This window comes from Pan paniscus, chromosome 19 (assembly GCF_029289425.2).
Source record: "Pan paniscus chromosome 19, NHGRI_mPanPan1-v2.0_pri, whole genome shotgun sequence".
Lineage (NCBI taxonomy): Eukaryota > Metazoa > Chordata > Mammalia > Primates > Hominidae > Pan > Pan paniscus.
The window spans coordinates 19,354,642-19,377,897 of NC_073268.2; the positions used below are offsets into that span (position 1 = coordinate 19,354,642).

Below are 23,256 nucleotides of genomic sequence, written 5' to 3' on the forward strand. Positions count from 1 at the left end.
CTTCAACTCTTCCTGCATACTCATTTAGGCGATGACATTCTTGGTCTGTAGGTTTAGGTGGCCACATCCACTGGGATGACAGATGCCAGGTACAACATATCAGGTACAGGTACATATCAGGCCCCGTGACAGGCATTTTACACATTCTCCATCTGAGAGGTCTGTGCATGCCTCCCTGGTTAGTGGCAAACTGCGATGAGACCTCATGGTCATCCCGGTTAGACACGTCCCTGTCTGCTGCTCAAGCCAGACCCTCGAAGCCCAAATGAGAAGCAGAAGTGTAGCAAGGGAGCCCTCCCCTTTTGAAGCCGTTCCAGTGGTACTTTTTACTGCTGAGCTGGCAGATGTTGGACTGGGACAGTAGTGAGGGGTGGGGGCAGGGTGTTGCAGGACCCAGCCCCTGAATGTGATGTGTGAGCCTGTGAGCCCCTGCTTCCTGGTCCCAGTGGGTTCCTGCCACCTTCAGCTGCAGCCTCCCCCCTCGAACCTGCAGCTCCGTATCTGAATCAGCCTGTCATTCCCTGCCTACAGGTTTCGATCCTACAGGGCCTTGGCTTTCTGGGCAGCATTTGATGTGAAGCGCACTTACCACCTACTCCTTGGGGTGGACCCACCCATGGCACCCAGGACTCCTTGCCTCCCAACGACTGAGCCCCCTGGGCTTTCCTTCCTTGTTTCTTTCCTTCAAATCTATTATCAGTTTTTACTTTTGTGTTCTTCAAAGGCCTTTTTGGTTGCAGTTTGAGTAAGAGAGGCTGACCTCCTGCTGCTTGCTGGGAATGGACTCTGGCTGGGGGGAAGTTCCCTGCCCATTCATCTGGCTGCCATCTGTCTCTTCAGGTGTCATGTGATTCTCTGAGGGAGCAGCTGCGTGAGTGGAGATGCTTTCAGTGGTGGAGAATGGACTGGACCCCCAGGCTGCCATCCCGGTAGGTGGGTGAGGGAGGATCAAGGGCGGGGAAGGGCTGCAGGGGACAGTTGTATCATCAGCTTGGCTCACTTCGAAATGAATGGGCACTGTCCTGCAAGAGAGACCAGGTTGAGAAAAAGTTACAGCACAAGCAGGCTCTGAGGAGACCCTGTCCTTTCTAGATCACCTTATTGGTGATAAGAAGGAGATTTATGAAAAGCAGTGGGAATTTAAGATCAGTAACCTGAAGACCAAGGATTTCCATTCAGCCCTTCAGCCCTCTGCCCTTAGGCCATGATTTGGTCACAGTTTGGCCAAAGCACTGAATGGGTGGGAAACAGATATTCCCAGGCACTGGTTTGTTGTTTCAGTAATGGGGGTAAACTGGTAACTTACATGTATCTGAACACTTACCATTTTCTAGGATATTCTAAATGTAATTATTTGTGAGCAGTTCACTGGAGCCCCCTAGGACCTTTTCTTGGACAGCCCTTTGCACCCTCCTGGGCTATCTTGGGTACTCCGGATAGAGTTCTCTGTTCTCTTGGAGAGGCAGGAAGTCAGGTAGCTTTGGGGCTGGTCCCTTAGCAGCATCCTGAGACGGCTTTCGGGGAGAAGCCAGGATTTCCTTTCCTCCCCACTGCTGCTTCCCAGCTCAGAGAACTCTCTGCTTGAAAGAAACTGTAGCTCTCAGAGACGTGCCTTTCCCCGTCCTGGCCACAGGAGAGTCCAGCTCCACCTGTTTCCCAGCTGGCTTTCATGCAGAGGCTCTTCCCTCCCCTCTGCACCCCCACTCTCCCACCCCCAGTGCCTGCCGAATCCCACCCCAGGACCCTCCAGAGCTAGGGCAGAAGCCTGGCCAACCCAGCCTTCTAACAACAGCTGCACAAACTGACTCCATGAGGGTATGCCTTTCTTGAGTGTATGCCTTATTTCTCCCTGTATACCCTAACCCAACACCTAGTAGGTGCTCAATTGAATGAAGTATGTATGTACTTTTTAAATATAATATACAAATAACATCTTGCTTTTAAAAGAACATTTAAAATTAGACTATTTCAAGATTAAAAACTTTTGAGCTTCAAAGGATACTATCAAGAAAACGAAAAGACAACCCACAGAATGGGAGAAAATATTTGCAAATCAAATATCTGATAAGGGTCTAGTATCCAGAATGTATAAAGAACACTTATAACTCAACAATAAAAAGACAAATAATCCATTTATAAAATGGGTAAAGGATTTGAATAGACCCTTCTCCAAAGAAGATACACACATGGCCAATAAAGATGCTCATTATCATTAGACATCAGGAAAATGCACATCGAAACCACAGTGAGATACTACTTCACACCCCCTAGGATGGCTGTAATAAAAAAGGCAATAACTAGTGCTGGCAAAAATGTGGAGAGATTGGAACTCATATATTGCTGGTGGGAATGTGAAATAGTGCAGCCACTTTGGCACACAGTTTGGCAGTTCCTTGATAAGTTAAACATAGGGTTATGTGTACAATTCCACTCCTAGATATATACCGAAGAGAACTAGAAATATGAGTCCACTCAAAAACTTGTACATGGATGTTCATAGCAGCATTATTGATAATAGCAAAAGAGTAGAAACAACCCAAATGTCTATTAACTGATGAATGGATGAATAAAATGTGGTATATCTAGGCAGCGGAATATTTTCTGGCAATAAAAAGGGATGAAGTCCTGATACATGCTACAACATGATGGAAAATATGCTAAGTAAAATAAGTCAGATTCAAAGGGTCATATGCTGTATTGATATCTATTCATGTGAGATGTACAAAATATGCAAAGCCACAGAAACAGAAAATAGATTAGTGACTGCATTCACTTCGTATTCCCCTTTCTCCCAGCCCCTGGCAATCACTAATATACAGTATTTCTTTTTGGGGTGATGAAAATCGTTTTTTTTGTTTGTTTGTTTTTTTGTTTTTTTTTTTTTTGAGATGGAGTCTCCCTCTGCTGCCCAGGCTGGAGTGCAGTGGCACGATCTTGACTCACTACAAACTCCACCTCCCAGGTTCAAGTGATTCTCATGCCTCTGCCTCCCAAGTAGCTGGGATTATGGGTGTGCACCACCATGCCCGGCTAATTTTTGTATTTTTAGTAGAGATGGGGGTTTCACCATGTTGGCCAGGCTGGTCTCGAACTCCTGACCTCAGGTGATCCACTCGTCTTGGCCTCCCGAAGTGCTGGGATTATAGGCGTGAGCCACCGTGCCCGGCCAGAAAATCTTCTAAAATTAGGTAGTGGTGATGGTTGCACAATTGTGTGAATATACTAGAAACAATTGAACTGTATACTTTAAATGGGTGTATTTTATGGTATATGAATTATATCTCATTAAAACCGTTATTTTTTTATTTTTATTTTTTTTTTTGAGACGGAGTCTCGCTCTGTCGCCCAGGCTGGAGTGCAGTGGTGCGATCTTGGCTCACTGGAAACTCCGCCTCCTGGGTTCACGCCATTCTGCTGCCTCAGCCTCCTGAGTAGCTGGGACTACAGGCGCTGCCACCACGCCCAGCTATTTTTTTGCATTTTTAGTAGAGATGGAGTTTCAGCCTGTTATCCAGGATGGTCTCGATCTTCTGACCTCGTGATCTGCCCACCTCGGCCTCCCAAAGTGCTGGGGTTACAGGCGTGAGCCACCGTGCCCGGCCCACACCTGGCTAATTTTTGCATTTTTAGTAGAGACAGGGTTTCATCATGTTTGCCAGGCTGATCTCAAACTCCTGACCTCAAGTGATCCGCCTGCCTTGGCCTCCCAAAGTGTTGGGATTACAGGTGTGAGCCACCACACCCAGCCTCTTTTTAGAATTTATCTAGTAGGTTTTCTGGTTTTCACCAGAAACCACTTCCCAAAAAAAAAAGAAAAAAAAAGGTAGTCCTGTCTTCAGGAGAATCCTCATAGTACTATAAATCAGAAAGTATTATTTCCACTTTAACAGATAAGGAAATTGAGGCTCAAAGCGGTTAAGTGGAATGTCTGAGGAGGCCCATCTGGTTACTGACAGCTAGGACTGAGCCTAGTCCTCTGGCTTCCAGGCCTAGGATCTTTCTTTTTTTGAGACAAGGTCTTGCTATGTTGCCCAGGCTGGAGTACAGTGGTGTGATCACAGCTCACTGCAGCCTTGAACTCCTGGACTCAAGCAGTCCTCCTGCCTCTGACCTCCCAAAGTTCTGGGATTACAGGTTTGAGCCACCATGCCCAGCCTAGGATCTTTCTTAAAGTAAACCATGCTCCTGTTCTCCTCATGTTTTTATTGTTCTAAAGCAGTGTGGGTGTTTATTGTTTGTTTTTGCCTCTTGGCTTATTGATTCTCTACAGAAGCTTGTCCATGTAAAAAAGGTGGGAAGCCCCACCCTTGTCCTAGATGGATTTACCCAAGCTCCCATCACTGCAGCTATGATGGGGCCAATATTTAAACACAAGATTATATGGCTCTAAGTTCACTTAAGTTTCGTCTAAAAAACGAAAAGTATCTACACTAAAGGACATATGAAACAAACAATAACAGTAATTATCTCTGGGTAGTGTGTGTGATTTTCCTTTTCTTCTCTATGCTTTATCTTTCTTTGCTGTAGTTAACAATGTGCTAATTTTGCAGAAGGAATCTACAGACACACACACAGATGTGTGTGCATGTGGTTGCACATGTATTTGGCACCAGCTAAAGGATTACACTCTAGGGACTCTCCATAGGATTTTCCGCTAAAGGCCTGTGTTCTGTGTGGTGCTGCCTAGGTCATCAAGAAGAAGCTGGTGGGATCCGTGAAGGCCTTGCAGAAGCAGTACGTGTCCCTGGACACGGTGGTCACTAGTGAAGACGGAGATGCCAACACCATGTGCAGCGCCCTGGAGGCCGTATTTATCCATGGCCTGCATGCCAAGCACATCCGAGCTGAGGCCGGAGGAAAAAGGAAGAAAAGTGCCCACCAGAAGCCTCTGCCCCAGCCTGTCTTCTGGCCCCTCCTGAAAGCTGTCACCCACAAGTGAGATTTAGCTGGAGAGGTTTTGCTTTGCGGAGGAGCAGCAGACTATGGGACACTTGGCTTTTCCTCCCCAGCTGTTTAGGAAGCCAACAGAGGTGCCCTGTGTTCTAGCATAGAGAGAGGGTGAGGTAGGGGTTGAAAGTGTCTTCTAGAAAGGCTTATCTCTAGACCAAGCTTCCCAGCCAGTGTGCCAGCAGATCTTGAGACCCTCAGCACTCAGGCAAGAGCCTGTGGCTGCTTTGAGACTGGTCACAAAAAGCAGGTGAGACTGGCCACCTTTAGCAGGAACAGCCTTTTTTGCCACACTGGGGCAGAGTTACATAGTTACAACAGAGGTTGTGTGGCCTGCAAAGCCTGAAGAATTTACTATCTGGCCCTTTACAGAAGGGCTGACCCTGCCTTAGATTTGCTGACCCTGCCTTAGATTATTCAAACATCCGAATTGTAAATCTTTTTTTTTTTTTTGGGGGACGGAGTTTCGCTCTGTCACCCAGGCTGGAGTGCAATGGCGCGATCTCGGTTCACTGGCACCTCTGCCTCCCAGGTTCAAGCAATTCTCCTGCCTCAGCCTCCTGAGTAACTGGGACAACAGGCGCGCACCATCACGCCCAGCTAATTTTTGTATTTTTAGTAGAGAGGGGTTTTGCTATGTTGGTCAGGCTGCTCTCAAACTTCTGACCTTGTGATCCGCCTACCTCCGCCTCCCAAAGTGCTGGGATTATAGGCATGAGCCACCGCGCCCAGCCATTAATGTTATCTCTTAAGGAGGTATGGGGTTATTTTTATTAAAGAGTGGAATCAGGAAAAGCATATGAATATTCACCCTGAGACACTTATCTCTTTGGCCCCTAACTGTCTGGGCTTTTGAGCAAGTAGCTGGCACTGTGCCTCTGAGGACTACTAAATGCCACCTTCAGCCCAAAAGAAGCCTTGTCAGTCTCTAATCTTCCTTTCCATGCAGATTGCCACTGCCTTGTCTCACGTTCTTCTTTCCTGGGTGACACTGGCTTTCTATTTGTCCCCCTTATCTCACTCTGTCTTTCCTTGAGTCCATCATCTGGTCAACATTTACTGAGCTGAAGCTCCCTGGAGCTTACTCACTGAGCCTAGTAGAGTGCGGTCTACATTCCCATGGAGGAGATAAACCTGCGCTAGGGACTGTGGTAGCTCAGAGGGGCATGTACATCAGATGGAGGCATTCTGGGACTGAGTTTGGTACACCTGGGGTCTGATCTCCTTATGCAGAACATCTACCCTGCAGTCTGCATGACTGTGGTCAAGTCACTTTTCTAAACAAAAATCTGTAGCCTACAGGCTCCCAGATGCTAGCCTGGAGACTGATTCACTAGGTTGGGGTCCCAGAACTTGTATCCTGCTCAAGTTCCCCAGGGGATTCTGGTGCACAGCTGGGTGGTGTGGGGCCATTACCCCGTGTTGCCTTGTTGATTTGATATTTAAGACCCTCTCTTTCCTGGCCTTGCAACCAAACCACCCACTTTTCCGCCACATGCTGTAATTGGAGCGCTCCCTAATCCTCTTACAGGGTTGTTGATTTTCTACCCTTTATGCCTTTTTTCATCAGTCCCTTGTGCCTGAGGGCAGGGACCATGTCTTTACCCTGCATCTTCATTGCTCCAAGGACTTTGCACTTAAGGAGCTCTGACAGCATGCCTTGGATGAGCAGATGTGTCAGGGGCCCCGTGGTAGTTGGAATGAACATGGAAATTATCTTTCACAATTCCAATCTCAAAAAATATATATATAATGTATAAATATATATAATTTATATTTATATATTTATTATATATAAATATAAATATATATATATATATTGCCTAGGCTGGAGTGCAGTGGTCCAATCTCCGCTCACTGTGACCTTTGCTTCCCAGGCTCAAGCTATCCTTCCACCTCAACCTCCCGAGTAGCTGGGTAGCTGGGACTACATGTGCAAGCCACCACATCTGGCTATGTTGTTGTTGTAGAGACAGAGTTTCGTCCTGTTGCCCAGGCTGGTCACGAATTCCTGAGCTCAAGTGATCCACCTGCCTTGGCCTCCCAAAGTGCTGGGATTACAGGTGTGAGCCACCACATCTGGCCTAAAACACTATTACCCAATATTTTTTCATGCCTGTATCTATTTGCAGTAGTTATTCCTGGTTCCTGCTAACTAGTGGATAAAAGCACATCTCTGTGATTTGGGGTAGTTTCTTGAAACACGTCTGTTCTCCCTTCCCAGACACATCATCTCAGAGTTGGAGCACCTGACGTTTGTCAACACGGATGTGGGCCGCTGCCGGGCATGGCTGCGGCTGGCCCTGAACGATGGCCTGATGGAGTGCTACCTGAAGCTGCTGCTGCAGGAGCAGGCCCGCTTGCATGAGTACTACCAGCCCACCGCCCTGCTCCGGGATGCTGAGGAGGGCGAGTTCCTCCTTAGCTTCCTGCAGGGCCTCACGTCCTTGTCCTTCGAACTCTCCTACAAGTCTGCCATCTTAAATGAGTGGACGCTCACCCCACTGGCCCTGTCTGGGCTTTGCCCGCTTTCTGAGCTGGACCCTCTCTCTACCTCTGGTGCAGAACTACAGCGGAAGGAATCTCTGGATTCCATTTCCCATTCTTCAGGCTCTGAAGACATTGAAGTCCATCACTCGGGCCATAAGATACGGAGGAACCAGAAGCTGACTGCCTCCTCCCTCAGCCTGGACACGGCCAGTTCATCCCAGCTGTCCTGCAGCCTAAACTCTGATAGCTGCTTACTCCAAGAGAATGGCTCCAAGAGTCCAGACCATTGTGAGGAGCCCATGTCCTGTGACTCAGACCTGGGCACAGCAAATGCTGAGGACTCAGACCGGTCTCTGCAAGAGTGAGTACGCTGCCCCCACTCCTTCCCATCTTCTCTCTTCCCTCCTTTCTTTCCTCTCCTCCTCCCTTTCTTCCCATAGCATGTGATTGTCTGTTACTGAACTCTATTAGTAATTAAAGAAAGCCAAGGGAGTCATCGACTTCTCCAGGGACTGGAGTAGCTGGGAACTGTAGCAGGCAATACAGGCATAGTGGAGAAAGTGGACTTAGAACAGCTTAGAGCTGGTTTGGGCTCCAGCTCTACCCCGGTGACTTTTAGCAAGTTACTTGGCCGGGTGCGGTGGCTCATGCCTGAAATCCCAGCACTTGGGAGGCTGATACAGGAGGATTGCTTGAGCCCAGCAGTTCGAGGCCAGCCTGGGCAATGTAGCAAGATCCTGCCTCTAAATTAAAAATAAATAAATAAATAAAACAAAAACTGAAAACAAACAATAACAACAAAAAAACAAGATACTTAGTCTCTACAAGGCACAGTGTAAAATATTGTTGTCTTCATCTAGAAGGAAGGAAGCTAATAGGTCAGAGTACATTTAAAACTTCCAACAAATAGATGAAACATAACGCATAAGAGTGTGACTTCACAGAATACCTCCTGGGGGACACAGGACCTGAGTGCTGCATGCAGGAGGTGGTGGACAGGTGGGGACAGACAGATGTGTAGAAGAGTATGTGGGGCAGATGAACTAGGCTGAAGAGAGAACTGGGCAGAGCCTTCTTCACACAGCCTTTTAAACATTTTTTTGCAGCTGGGCACGGTGGCTCACGCCTGTAATCCCAGCATCTTGGGAGGCCAAGGCAGGTGGATCATGAGGTCAGGAGATTGAGACCATCCTGACTAACATGGTGAAACCCCGTCTCTACTAAAAATACAAAAAATTAGCTGGGCATGGTGGCGGGCGCCTGTAGTCCCAGCTACATGGGCAGCTGAGGCAGGAGAATGGCGTGAACCCGGGAGGTGGAGCTTGCAGTGAGCTGAGACCGCACCACTGCACTCCAGCCTGGGTGACAGAGTAAGACTCTGTCTCAAAAAATAAATAAATAAATAAATAAAATAAAAAATTTGCATAGATAATCTTTTTATGGTTAAAAAAAATCTAAAACATATACAGTGAAAGCCTTTCCCATTCCTGTTCTCCCTCTACCCTGTTCTTTCCTCCCACCCCTAAAACCATAATAATCAATTTCCTGTATATTCTTCCAAATTTCTAAATGCATCTACAACAAATACCAGTATAAAGATTTTCAGCTGGGTGCAGTGGCTCACGCCTGTAATCCCAGCACTTTGGGAGGCCGAGGCGGGCGGATCACAAAGTCAAGAGATCGAGACCTTTCTGGCTAACACGGTGAAACCCCATCTCTACTAAAAATACAAAAAATTAGCCAGGCGTGGTGGCGGGCGCCTGAAGTCCCAGCTACTCAGGAGGCTGAGGCAGGAGAATGGTGTGGACCCGGGAGGCGGAGCTTGCAGTGAGCCGAGATCGTGCCACTGCACTCCAGCCTGGGTGACAGAGTGAGACTCTGTCCCAAAAAAAAAAAATAAAAGATTTTTTAAATTTCTTCCTTATTTATTACTTTCTCTCCTACAAAGGCAGTATATACACACTGTTCTATATCTTGTTTTGGAGAAGATCTTTTCATATCAGAGCTTCTTCATTCTTTTATTTTTATTTTTTATAGAGACGGGGGTCTCACTGTGTTGCCCAGGCTGGTCTTGAACTCCTGGGCTCAAGAGATCTTCCTGCCTCAGGCTCCCAAATTGCTGGGGATTACAGGCGTGAGCCACTGCGCCCAGCCTCATTCTTTTTTTTTCTATTGCATATTGTTCTAATGTATGAATGTACCTTAGTTTACTTAATCAGCCCAGTATTTAATGGGTGCTGGGGCCTGTGTTTTCATAAATAACCTTGTGTATGTGGTCTTTTAGTTCTGCATAGCTATCTCTGTTCCATAAACTCCCAGAAGCAAAATTGCCGAGCAAAAGGATAGATTAATATGGAATGTTCACAGATTATTGCCCATTTACACTCCACCAGGAATGTCCTTGTTTCTTAGCCTTGCCAACTGATGGTATTAGTGAACTTTTGGATATTTGCTCATCTGATAGGTGGAAGATGGGAACTTCTTATTAAACGCCTCCTTCAGCTGGATCCATGTTACATCAGCGGAAAAGAAGGTCCCACGTGTTTGGGACCTTCTTTCCACTCGCCCTGTGCCCTCGCCTTGGTTCAGGTCCCTCCAGGGTTCTCACCCAGCATGGAAAGAGCACCAGCATTGGGTGGTGTTATGGACTGGGCTTGGAGCAGACCTAGTTTCGAGTCCTGTTCCACCACTTACAAGCCCAGGAAGGTCAGGCACATTGCTTGTTAGTCAAACAATATAGGAGATTGTCTCGTAGGCCCAGAAATGGCTTCTGAGCACATTAGGTGGAGTTTTCAAATGTTAAATGGAGGAATTTAGATAGAATACATTGGGGAGGAACAGTCTCTGCCTCCTGTGACCACTGGGACCATGGCATGACAGGCCTGCAGTGTGACCCGGGCACAGGGCATGACCTAGGTTCACTCACCTGTCTTAGCCCTTCCTGTGTGTCTGCCTCCTCTGCAGACCAGCCAGTCATCCCCTTGTCATATGTCTCGCCTTTATCTCATGTGTCTTGTGATGGAAAATTCCAGCTTAAGGTCACTGAATCAGTGACCATCCTCTCTGTGCAGGAAGTGTTGTCCCGGCTATTATGGGGAAACTGGAGGGGCAAGGGTCAGGATGTATAGGCAAATGCCGGACAGTGGTGTGAGTAACTGGCAAATGTAAGACATACAGATGCACAAACACACAGCCAGCACCAGCATTCGTAGAGCTGGGCCTTGAAGTTAGTCCTTGAGCATCCACAGAGACCAGCATTTCTTGAAGTGTATATTTCAAGGGTAAAATGTTCTCACCGACACTTAGAGTTCATCAAAGTTATTACATTATTTAAATATTTGTAACTTTAAATTAGACATAAATTCCTTGTGCTTATCATTACACATATAAAATCAAAACATCCACAAATCAAACATAAAGAAAAGCATAAAAGACACAACATTCAAAATGAAATTTATTAATATAAAGCGGTTCTGTTTGGCAGAAACCAAATTGCAGTTGGCCTAGTGAATTGACTGTCCTAAATAGCTTCTTCCGTGTAGATTGGATCTGTATTATAATCATCACTGAGTGGCATAGGTATAGTCTGGAGGGTTTAAGTACTTAGATTTAAGTACTTAGAATGGTCCCTGGCACAGAGGCATCAATAGTGCTCAATTGATGGTATTGTTGTATTTTATTTTATTCAATATCTTATTTATTTTTTGAAACGGAGTCTCGCTCTGTCCCCCAGGCTGGAGTGCAGTGGCACGATCTCGGCTCACTGCAACCTCCGCCTCCTGGGTTCAAGCGATTCTCCTGCCTCAGCCTCCCGAGTAGCTGGGATTATAGGGGCCTGCCACCACACCCAGCTAATTTTTGTACTTGTTGTAGAGAAAGGGTTTCACTATGTTGGCCAGGTGAACTCCTGACCTCAGGTGATCCGCCTGGCTCAGCCTCTCAAAGTGCTGGGATTACAGGCATGAGCCACCATGCCCAGCCTGGGTAGACATGTTTTTAATTCTCTTAGTTACATACCTAGGGGTGGAATTGCTGGGTCATATGTAACTCTATGTTTAACTTCTTGAGGAACTACCAAATTGTTTTCTGCAGTAGTTGCATCATTTTACATCCCCACCACTAATATATACAAGCTTTAATTTCTCTACATCTTTGCCCACCCTTATTATTTTCTGTCTTTTTTATTACAATCAACCCAGTGGGTATAAAGTGGTATTTCATTGTAGTTTTGATTTGCATTTCTCTGATGACTGATGCTGTTGAGTGTCTTTTCATGTGCTTATCAAACATTTGGATATCTTCTTTGGAGAAATGTCTGTTCAGATCGTTTGCCCATTTAAACATTTAGTTATTTGTCTTTTTATTGTTGATTTGTAAGTGTTCTGTATATATTCTGGATAATAGGCCCTTCTGTATAATTTAAAAATATTTCCCCCCATTCTTTGAATTGTCTTTTTACTGTCTTGATATTATCCTTTAAAACACAAACGTTTTGGCCAGGCACGGTGGCTCACTCCTGTAATCCCATCACTTTGTGAGGCCAAAGCAGGCGGATCACGAGGTCAGATCGAGACCATCCTGGTTAATACGGTGAAACTCCATCTCTACTAAAAAAAAAAAAATACAAAAAATTAGCTGGGCGTTGTGGCGGGCGTCTGTAGTCCTAGCTAATCGGGAGTCTGAGGCAGGAGAATGGCATGAACCCGGGAGGCGGAGCTTGCAGTGAGCCGAGATGGCGCCACTGCACTCCAGCCTGGGCGACAGAGTGAGACTCAGTCTCAAAAAAAAAAAAAAAAAAAAAACACACAAACGTTTTTTATTTTTGTTTTTTGAAACAGAGTTTCACTTTGTTGCCCAGGCTGGAGTGCAGTGGTGTGATCTCGGCTCACTGCAGCCTCCCCCTCCCGGGTTCAAGTGATTCTCCTGCCTTAGCCCCCCAAGTAGCTGGGATTACAGGTGCGCACCACCATGCCCAACTAATTTTTGTATTTTTATTAGAAACAGGGTTTCACTATGTTGGCCAGGCTGATCTCGAACTCCTGGCCTCAGGTGATCCACCCGCCTTGGCCTCCAAAGTGCTGGGATTACAATTTATTTTTTATTGCTTTCTTATGCTGTAGATCTCACATCTAAGAAACCATTGCCTAATCCAAAGACATGAAGTTTATACCTCTCTTTCCTTCTAAGAGTTTTACAGTTTTAGCTCTTACCTTTAGGTCTTTAATCCACTTTGAGTTAATTTTTGTATACAATGTGAGATAGCAGTCCAGCTTTTTTCTTTTGCTTGTGATTATCCACTTATCTCAGCACAATTGTTGAAAAGACTATTCCCTCCCCATTAAAATGTGTTGGTGTCTATGTTGAAAATCAGTTACTTTTTTTTTTTTGAGATGGAGTCTCGCTCTTTCACCCAGGCTGGATTGCAGTGGCACAATCTCGGCTCACTGCAACCTCCACCTTCCGGGTTCAAGCAATTCTCTGCCTCAGCCTCCCGAGTAGCTGGGATTACAGGCGCCTGCCACCAAGCCTGGCTAATTTTTGTATTTTTAGTAGAGACGGGGTTTTACCATCTTGGCCATGCTAGTCTTGAACTCCTGATCTTGTGGTTCTACCCACCTCAGCCTCCCAAAGTGCTGGGATTGCAGATGTGAGCCACCACACCCGGCCAAAATCAGTTACTTATACATGTATGGATTGGCCACCTATTCTTGACAATAATGTCTTGAAATGTTGTTTGGGGTTAAGATGGTGCAGAGCTCACTGGAAAGACAATCAGGTAAGCAACTTGAATTCTAAAATCCTCATTTCCATAAGCCCAAATTAAGCAGAGCTTCATGTATCTTCTGGACCCAGTCCAAGCCATCAGGGCAGATGCAGAGAGGCTTTGGGGCCTTAGACAGCCTGTGGCCACCTGAACCAGGCTTTGCCCATGACATGCTCCACTGGTTTTATAAGCAGAAGAGATAGCAAACGGGTTTATTTTCAAAATGGAGCTTGAATCCTCAGAAGAAGCCTCAGGAGAGGGAGGAGCAGTTGCTAGTCAGTGCACATTCCAGAGGGCTCAGGGCATGTTTCTGTGCAGTGTGTATGTGTGAGTGCGGTGTGCATGCACGTGTACCAAGGCAGTAACATTTGCTCCCTGTGGCCCCAGGAAGCAGCACGGAGGAGACAGGGAGTGGCAGTCCCACCATGGAGAGTGAGCAGGGGCACATCTCGTGTGTACTCATATCCACCCTCACACACCTGGTATACATTGAGCTCCAGCAGCAGTTTCTGGGGATGTGAAGCTTCTCTGTCTCCACATCCAGTCCAGCTCTGAGGGGACCAGCCCTTGCACCTCCCCTTGCTGTCCCAGTGCCTGCACAGGAACAAAGTATGACCTCGCTTAGGAAACCTGCCTAGCCCTCGCTTCTCCTAGTCCCTGCCCCAGGGCACAGAGTCCTGGCATCTCTACTCCCTGTGCTGTGGAGGAGGAGGCTCTGCTGCATACCATGTTTGGGGAAACGATTGCCCACACAACCATGTGTTTGGCTGAGCAAGCTCTCCAGGCCCACAGCTAGCCTGCTCAGAATGCCAGTAAGTCCTCATTCATACCAAGTCCTCTTCCTCTGCTGGGGAGCTTTTTCGCCTGAGATCCCAGGCTCCGCAAATCACCTGTCCACGCAGTCTGCCTAAATCCTGGCCAGGAAAAACGTGGTGGGAGTGTCAGAGGAGGACTGTGTGAGGGGGAGTGCAGTGGATCATTTAGAGGGTGTGGGTTGTTTTAAATCATAAAACAGCAGTTTTGCATTCTTCCCTCTGCCCCAGTTGCCTTGGGCATTATCGCAGACAACCTGTCACACAGGTTTCTTTGTTTAAAACTTCTAGGGTATTGTTGGAATTCAGCAAAGCCCAGGTAAACTCTGTGCCAACCAACGGACTGAGCCAAGAAACGGAGATCCCCACACCACAGGCCTCGCTCTCCCTCCATGGCCTCAACACCAGCACACACCTGCACTGTGAGGCACCTGCAGAGCCCCTTCCTGCCCAGGCAGCCTCTGGAACTCAAGATGGTGTCCACGTGCAGGAGCCGTGTCCCCAGGCACCGCGTCCCCAGGCGCCCAGCCCCCTGGACTTACAGCAGCCTGTAGAGAGCACCTCAGGCCAGCAGCCTTCTAGTACTGTCAGCGAGACAGCCAGAGAAGTGGGCCAACGGAATGGCCTGCAGAAGGCCCAGGCTCATGACGAAGCTGGTCTGAAGCTGGTAGTTTCCTCACCCACCAGTCCGGTGAGTGGTGCAAGCCGTTCAGGGGGCAGTCTTGGGAAATGTCAGCTGACACAGGGTTTCCCCAGCTAGTGACCCTGAGTGGTCTCTGCCTTCTCCCTGTTAGCCTTCCTCTCCCTGCATAGTGATAGTGTTAATAGCATCATGATGATAGGGCTCATGTTTCTTGGCATGTGAGCTGTAGATATAAGCCCGGCTGTTTCTTGGCATGTGAGCTGTAGATATAAGCCCGGCACTGTGCTGATCACTTCCCGTGTGTATCTCCTGTCATTTTCACGTCACTTTGTGAAGGTTGTTCTCGTCTGACCGCAGTCTCAGCTCTTTAACCACTACCACTCACCAGCATAAGGCCTTGGGCAAGTCACTTCAGCTCTCTGAACCTTCATTTCCTCCTTAGTACTTGTTATTATTAAATTAATATTTTTTGATTTTTGGTTTTTGGTATTTTTTTCAGATGGAGTCTTGCTCTGTTGCCCAGGCTGGAGTGCAGTGGCACAATCTCTGCTCACTGCCACCTTCGCCTCCTGGGTTCAAGCAATTCTCCTGCCTCAGCCTCCTGAGTAGCTGGGATTACAGGTGCCCACCTCCATGTCTGGCTAAGTTTTGTATTTTTAGTAGAGATGGGGTTTCATCATGTTGGCCAGGCTGGTCTCGATCTTCTTGCCTGGGCCTCCTGAAGTGCTGGGATTACAGGCATGAGCCGGTGCACTCAGCCTATTAAATTAATATTTTTAGAAAACACTAGGCCTTGAGCATACTCACTTTGCAACATGACCCAGGTTTTAGAGCCGTGCTGTCCAATATGGCAGCTACAAGCCACGTGTGGCTGTTGAACACTTAAAATGTGGCAAGTCCAAATGGAGATGTGCCATGTGAAATAAGCGCTGGATTTCAATAACTTAGTATGATAAAAGAATAGAAAATCTCATTTTTATGGATTACAAGTTAAAATGAAAATATTTGGGGGCTGGGCATGGTGGCTCACACCTGTAACCCCAGCGCTTTGGGAGACCAAGAGGGAGGACTGCTTGAGCCCAGGAGTTGGAGACCAACCTGGGTAACAAAGTGAGACCCCATCTGTACAAAAAATACAAAAATTAGCTGGGCATGGTGGTGTGTGGCTGTACATATAGCATGAGGCTGTAGTTAATTCTTTTCCATTGTTCTGCAGTATTCCATTGTAAAAATATATCGCAACCTATTACCCATTCTCCTGTTAATGGACATTTGGGTTGTTTCCAGGTTTTGACTATTATGAAGAAAGCTGTAGTGAACATTCTCATACATGCTTTTGGAGAACCTCGGTGCTTATTTCTGTGGGTATATATACCTGGGAATGGAATTGCTAGGTCCTTGGGTGGCTTATGTTTAGCTTTAATAGATACCACCACCAAACAGTTTTCTAAAGTGTTTGTGCTAATTTATACTCATATTGGCAACAAATGAGCATTCTAGTTGCTCTTTATCCTGGCCAATGGTGTTACCAATCTTTTTAATTTTAGCCACTCTGGTAGATGTGTAGTGGTTTTAATTTTCATATCCTTGATGACTAAATGATGATACCTTTTCATTTGCTTATTGGCCAGTCAATCCTCTTTTATAGAATGTCTGTCCAAGTTGTCATTCCGGTCTTAAATTGAGTTGTATGTGTATGTGTTGATTTGTAGGAACTCTTTATATATTACAGATATAAGTCTTTTATTGGACAAAAATAGTATATTTATCAAGTATCTTTTTCTAGTCTATAGGGCTTGACTTTTAAACCTCCTAATGGTATTTTTATTGAACAGAGGTTCTTTTAATGATGTGCAGTTTATCAGTCTTTTTGTTTATGGTTTGCTTGGTTTTTGTCCCATTTAAGAGATATTCATCTCCCCCAAGGATCTGAAGGTATTTGCCTATATTATCTTCTAGAAGCTTTAGTGATTTATCTTTCGCAATTAGGTTTATGATCTTTCTGGGATTAATTTTTGTGTGTGGTGTTAGAAGTCAAACTTCATATTTTTCCATATGGATATCTGATTGGCCTCACTCTGTTTGAATATGACCATGTAAATCACAAAACTGTCAGTGTGGGTCAGAGTCTTCGAATTTGCTATCCTGAAGATGCTTCAGTACATCCTGAAGATTTACTTCCTGAAAATGAATGCTCTAGGACCCTGAAGGTTGTGACTGTGCACCTGCCAACTCAAGCTGAAGGCTGAAGAGGAAAGCTCTGCAGCCCCTTCCTCAAGCTGGAGGCAGACTGACGTCTGCTGGGGATGCAGGCTGTGCGCCCCACAGGACTCCAGAGTGGCACTAAGCATGTTGAGTTCACTCCTGCCCATGGTCTAGCTTCTGCTTTGCAGGCTCAGGCATCTTATCTTGCCAGGGCCTCAAAGCTGGTGGGACAGAATAGCATCTTTGCTCACTAAGCTCTGACCCACCGGCCTCCTTGCAGCTCTGTAGTCCAAGTGAACTCCTTCCAACATCAGGCTTCTTTAAAAAAAAATTTTTTTTTTGAGGCAGAGTCTCACTCTGTCACCCAGGCTGAAGTACAGTGGTGCAATCTCAGCTCACTGAAACCTCCGCCTCCTAAGTTCAACTGATTCTCATGCCTCAGCCTCCCAAGTAGCTGGGATTGCAGATGCCTACCACCATGCCCAGCTAATTTTTGTATTTTTACAAAATTATGGGGTTTCACCATGTTGACCAGGCTGGTCTCAAACTCCTGGCCTCAAGTGATCTGCCCACTTTGGCCTCCCAAAGTGCTGGGATTACAGGCATGAGCCACCGTGCCCGGCCCAGCCTCAGGGTTTTACATTTGCTGTTCCTTCTTTCCCGACTCACTTCATTGTTGTCTCAGCCTTCCCTGACCGGACCCCCGTAGCTCAAAAGCACCATCCCCAGTGACTCTCTGTCCCATTCATCTGCTTGACTTCGCTTATAACACTCATCACTATGTGCAATTACAGTATATTATCTCTTTGTCTCCTTGTTTATTTTTCTGTCTTCCTTACTAGAATATTAGCTCTATGATACAGAGCACCAGGCCTGTTCACTTCTGTATTATCAGCACCAAGCACTGTACCTGGGAGAAAGTAGGCATCGATGAATAGTTCTTGAACTCCCAAGAGACTCTTGAGATGCCAATTCCTAAGTTTATTTTGTTCCCCCATCCTAGCTATAAGGCTGTTTGGAATGGTTCTTTTTCTTGGTATCTCCAGCAAGTACCTGGCCCAGAATCATACAAGATGTGTGAATAAATCATGACCATCCCAATGTCTTTAATATAAAATAACAAAGATAAGTCAAGGGGACTGGAAGGAAGGAGACAAATGTGAAACTTAAGATTATGGACGTTCAGGCGAGGCGTGATAGCTCACGCCTCTAATCCTAGCAATTTGGGAGGCCAAAGTGGGTCATCGAAGTGTACCATCGAGTGGACAGGGTGGTCAGGTTGGTGTGATCATGGCAGGCTCTGCCTCTGTGCCAGCTACAGGGGACTCTGATTGCTGTAAGGTTGCTTAGGGAATGTGACATCTAAGCGCTTGGTGCTGAGTCCGATGTGAGAATCTCGGATCCTGCCCCCGTCCTGTGTCTGTCTCACAGGGAAGTTGTGGATTCATTCACTGCTTATTCAGTAGGTAGTCACCAGGTGCCACTGAATAGCCTGCCAGCTCATGTGGGCCTGCTGGGCTCCTGGCCTGTGGACAGTGCCAGGCTGTGCCCTGCATGTCTGCCCCTGTGGTCCTCATCTTTCTATACTTCTATCAGTTAGCCACGTGTTTTTTATTTGATGTTATTTTGGGGGAGATATTGGGGTCACTGTGAAGTTTTATAGTGTAGAAACCCATTCAGTCTTTCTTTTAAAAACATTTATTTTTAATTCATTGAACCCAAAGCACCTACTATAAGCCAAGCACCATGTTAGGTCCTAGGGGTAGAGTGATACAACAGGACAGACAAAGGCCCTTTGGGGACAGACATTAAATTAGACAAATGATTATCCACATCATAATTACACTTGTGCTAAGCACTGGGAAGGAGAGGTGCAGGGAGTAGGGGCCTCTCAAGGGTGACGCATGTCTGGGATCTGGGGGTTGTGAGTTGGTTTCAGTTTAACTCCCAAAAGGCAGTGTGAGTTCTAGGACTTGCTCTTAATCACTGCCCCCATGGACCACCTGCCCATGGTATGTGGTTCCCCTTCCACAGTTATGAGTACAGGCAGTTCCTTTGCCTGGCATATGAGGACTGGCTGGACAAAGTCTCATCCTTCTGAAAGTGTCCCAGAGACCTTCGTCTCACTCCTCAGCCACACTCCTCTTGGGGATTCAGCTGTTGTATATGGTGTCATGAGCCCTTTAGTAACGCAAGGTGGCATTTCTCTGTCTTGGGTCGCTGGTGGCAGTTGCAGCTCTGGTATAGATCCTTCATCGATGATGGTTTCTCTCCACTGTTAAAGGGCAGGGTGCTGGCCAGACATGGACCCTGAGTGAGCAGGTTGTCGGAAGGTGGTGGGAAAAAAGGAGAGAAGGGGGCCGGGTGCAGTGGCTCACGCCTGTAATCCCAGCACTTTGGGAGGCTGAGGCAGGTGGATCACCTGAAGTCGGGAGTTTGAGACCAGCCTGACCAATATGGTGAAACCCCGTCTGTACTAAAAATACAAAAATTAGCCGGGCATGATGGCGTGAGCCTGTTATCCCAGCTACTCAGGAGGCTGAGGTAGGAGAATCACTTGAAACTGGGAGGCAAATGTTGCAGTGAGCCGAGATCACACCACTGTGATCCAGCCTGGGCAACAGAGTAAGACTCCATCTCTAAAAGAAAAAAAGGAGAGAAGAGAGAAACAGTGGTGTTCATGCGTGCACTCTCTCTCACACCCTCTCTCTGCTCCCCACCTGCCTGGGGCCAGGGGCACACAGCCTCAGAGCTCTGTCCAGGCCCATGTGCAGAAGCTCCGAGGAACCTGCATTTCCACTGTTTTTTCCCTGTTGCTTAAGAGAGTAAAAGATGTTCCCTAGTTTCATTTCCTGGCAGCTGTGCTCAATGGACTGTGTCTGAACATTTCCTAGTAGTCTTTTTCCTCAAAGGAGAGAGAAGTCCTCCCCAGTGAATATCCATAAACTTTTTTTTTTTTTTTTTGAGACAGACTCTTGCGCTGTTGCCCAGGTGGGAGTGCAATAGCTCCATCCATCTCGGCTCACTGCAACCTCTGCCTCCAAGGCTCAAGCAATTCTTATGCCTCAGCCTCCCGAGTAGCTGAGATTACAGGCATGCACCACCATGCCCAGCTAATTTTTGTACTTTTAGTAGAGATGGGGTTTCTCCATGTTGGCCAGGCTGGTCTCAAACTTCTGGCCTCAAGCAATTTTCCTGCCTCGGCCTCCCAAAGTGCTGGGATTACAGGCATGATCCATCACGCCCATTCTGAATGTCCATAATCTTAAAATTTACATTTGTCTCCTTCCTTCCAGTCCACTTGACCCACCTTTGTTATTTTATGTTAAAGACATTGGGATGGTCATGATTTATTCCCTCATCTTGTATGACTCGGGCAGGCACTTGCTGGAGATATCAAGAAAACCATTCCAAACAGCCTTATAGATGCTAGAATGAGGGTAAGCACAGAATATTGTGGGATCCCAGTAGGGGCCCTAACCCAGCTAGGGGGTGGGAAGGGGTGGAGGCTGGGGAAGGGTGAGAGAAGCTTCCAGGCAGAGGCAATGGATGTCTCCTGAGCTGAGTCTTCAGGGACAGTGCCCTCTCCCACCAGGTGCTGGAGATCACACAACTTCCCAGGTATATGTGAGGCTGCCAGGACAGCCACATGGTTGCCAGGGAGCTGTTTCTCCCACCCATTTTCCTCAGGGAGGTCCCCCAGTTCTTGATGACCTAGGCAGGCTTTGCTCAGAATCTAGTGTTGTGGATGGTCCCCAGTGGCTGCCCTGACTGACACATCATCTGTCACTGGCAGGGGGGAAGGACCTGCCAATTCTGAAGGCCCCGTGGAGGAGTCTCTGGGGACCTAGTTCTGTGAGCTACCCCTCAAGTTGCCTGAGTCAGAACTTGCCACCCTTGGCTTGAGGAGTCGTGTAGCATCTGAATGGATCCAACTGTCCAAACCAACCCTTCCCTGTTTACAAAGCAGGGAGTGCAGTCTTGATTCAGGGACTGGAAATAGTGATGTCAGGGTGAGGTTAGTGGCACTTAACAAAACAGTGGGGCTGGTCCCACTGCTTGTGTGACTCATTTCCTCTGTGTACACAGCCACTTAGAGTGGCCCAGCCAGCTTCCTTGCCTCTGCCCTTCCATGTTGAGGCACAGAATGCCAGGGAGGACTTGAAATACTGGAGAAAAGGAACCAGAATCCACTCCCACAAGCCCACTCACCCCAGATGCTCCCCGCAACCCCATCTTCCCCAGCCAGTGAGCAGCTTCAGATTCAAAAGAGAACAACGAAGGGAAGGGGCAGGGCCTGGCTGCCTGGGGTTGCAGGGGCCTGCACAGAAGTGGGCGGCAGAGACAGAGGCGGCCAATGAGGACCCTGAGGCCTGCTCGCCAGGACTCCCTCATCTCAAACCCAAAAGCAGGACTGAGAAACCCTACATGCTGGGACAGCTGAATACCCACATGCAAAATAATAACACCCCTTCCTTACACCTTACACAAAAACTAACTCAAAATGGACCAGAAACCTAAATGTAAGAGCTAAAACTATACAGCTCTTGGCAGAAAACACAGAAGTAAATCTTTGTGATACTGACTTAGGCAATGGTTTTTTAAGATGCAACACCAGAAGCACAAAAACAACAACAAAAATAGATAAACTAGACTTTATCAAAACTAACAACTTATGTGCTCCAGAGGGCACACCATCCGGAAAATGAAAAGACACCTCACAGAATGGGAGAAATTATTTGCAAATCGTAAATCTGATAAGGGTCTCGTATTCAGAATATATAAAGCACCTTACAACTTGAATTAGTCCCTAGGGCCACCATAACAAAGTACCATACACAGGGTGGTTTAAAACAACAGACATTGGCTGGGCACGGTCGCTCATGCCTGCAATCCCAGCACTTTGGGAGGCCGAGGCGGGCGGATCATGAGGTCAGGAGATCGAGACCATCTTGGCTAACATGGTGAAACACCGTCTCTACTAAAAATACAAAACAAAATTAGCCGGGCGTGGTGGCAGGCACCTGTAGTCCCAGCTACTCAGGAGGCTGAGGCAGGAGAATGGCGTGAACCCGGGAAGCGGAGCTTGCAGTGAGCCAGGATTGTGCCACTGCACTCCAGCCTGGGCGACAGAGCAAGACTCTGTCTCAACAACAATAACAACAACAACAAAACAAAAAACAAAAACAGACATTGCTGGGCAGGTGGCTCATGCCTGTGACCTCAGCACTTTGGGAGGCAAGGGTGGGCGGATCACTTGAGTCCAGGAGTTCAAGACCAGCCTGGCCAACATGGTGAAACCCCATCTCTACTAAAAATATAAAAAATTTGCTGGGCATGCTGGTGCATGCCTGTAGTCTCAGCTATTCAGTGGGGCTAAAGCAGGAGGATTGCTTGAGCCTGGGCAGTCAAGGCTGCAATGAGCCCTGATTGCGCCACTGTACTCCAGTCTGGGCAAAGAGCGAGACCCTGCCTCAAAACAAAACAAAATAGGCCAGGCACAGTGGCTCACGCCTGTAATCCCAGCACTTTGGAAGGCTGAGGCAAGTGGGTCACCTGAGGTCAGGAGTTCAAGAACAGCCTGGCCGACAAGGTTTTGTCTCTACTAGAAATACAAAAATTAGCCGGGCATGGTGGCAAGCATCTGTAACCCCAGCTACTCGGGAGGCCGAGGCAGCAGAATTGCTTGAACCTGGGAGGCGGGGGTTGCAGTGAGCTGAGATTGCACCATTGCACTCCAGCCTGGGTGACAGAGTGAGGTTCTGTCTCAAAAACAAAACAAAACTGGTATTTATTCTCTGATCGTTCTGGAGGCTCCTTCTGGAGAATCTAAGGAAGAATCTGTTCCCGCCTTTCTCCTGGGTGTTGGCGTTGCAGGTGCTCGTTTGCATTCCTTGGCTTGTAGACATGTCACTCCGGTCTCCCCTCTGCTGTCACACATGTTCTGCTGTCATACAAGTTCTTCCTCTGTATCTCTGTCTTCACTTGGTGTTCTCCTCTCTTTGTGTATCTTTTCTCCTACTCTTATAAGGACATCAGTCATACTGGATGAACAGCCCATTCTACTCCAACATGACCTCATCTTAACTAATTACTTCTGCAAAGACTCTTTCCAAAAAAGGTCACATTCTGAGGTACTGGGGGGTAGGGTTTCAACATGTCCTTTTGTGGGGGGGTCACAATTCAACCCACAACACAACTCAGCAACAAAAAGACAGCCCCATTTTAAGACAGACAATGGATTTGAGTAGATTCCAATGGATTTGGATAGATTTCCCAAGGAGAGAAATTGGAACCCTCGTACATTGCTGGTGGGAATATAAAATGGTGCGGCCACTTTGGAAAACAGCTTGGTAGTTCCTCAAGAAGGGAAACATAGAGTTACACATGACCCA

General features: G+C 47.1%; 1 protein-coding gene and 1 pseudogene across 5 annotated transcripts in view; both read left to right on the top strand.

The window, feature by feature from the left end:
* PLEKHM1 (pleckstrin homology and RUN domain containing M1) overlaps window positions 1-23,256 on the top strand; it is a 55,483-nt gene that overhangs the window by 8,381 nt on the left and 23,846 nt on the right. For 2 of the 5 annotated variants that reach the window (XM_008954908.4, XM_003806538.4), the window contains 4 exons: window positions 841-929; window positions 4,688-4,935; window positions 7,172-7,798; window positions 14,305-14,704. In XM_008954908.4, the coding sequence (XP_008953156.2) occupies window positions 882-929; window positions 4,688-4,935; window positions 7,172-7,798; window positions 14,305-14,704 (1,323 nt within the window). In that variant the 5' untranslated portion in view covers window positions 841-881. Of the gene's footprint in view, window positions 1-840; window positions 930-4,687; window positions 4,936-4,965; window positions 5,198-7,171; window positions 7,799-14,304; window positions 14,705-23,256 lie in introns of those variants that run through there. The other 3 variants (XM_034941621.3, XM_034941620.3, XM_008954915.5) reach the window with 2 other exon arrangements.
* Window positions 3,752-3,798, top strand: LOC112437635 (U7 small nuclear RNA; annotated as a pseudogene).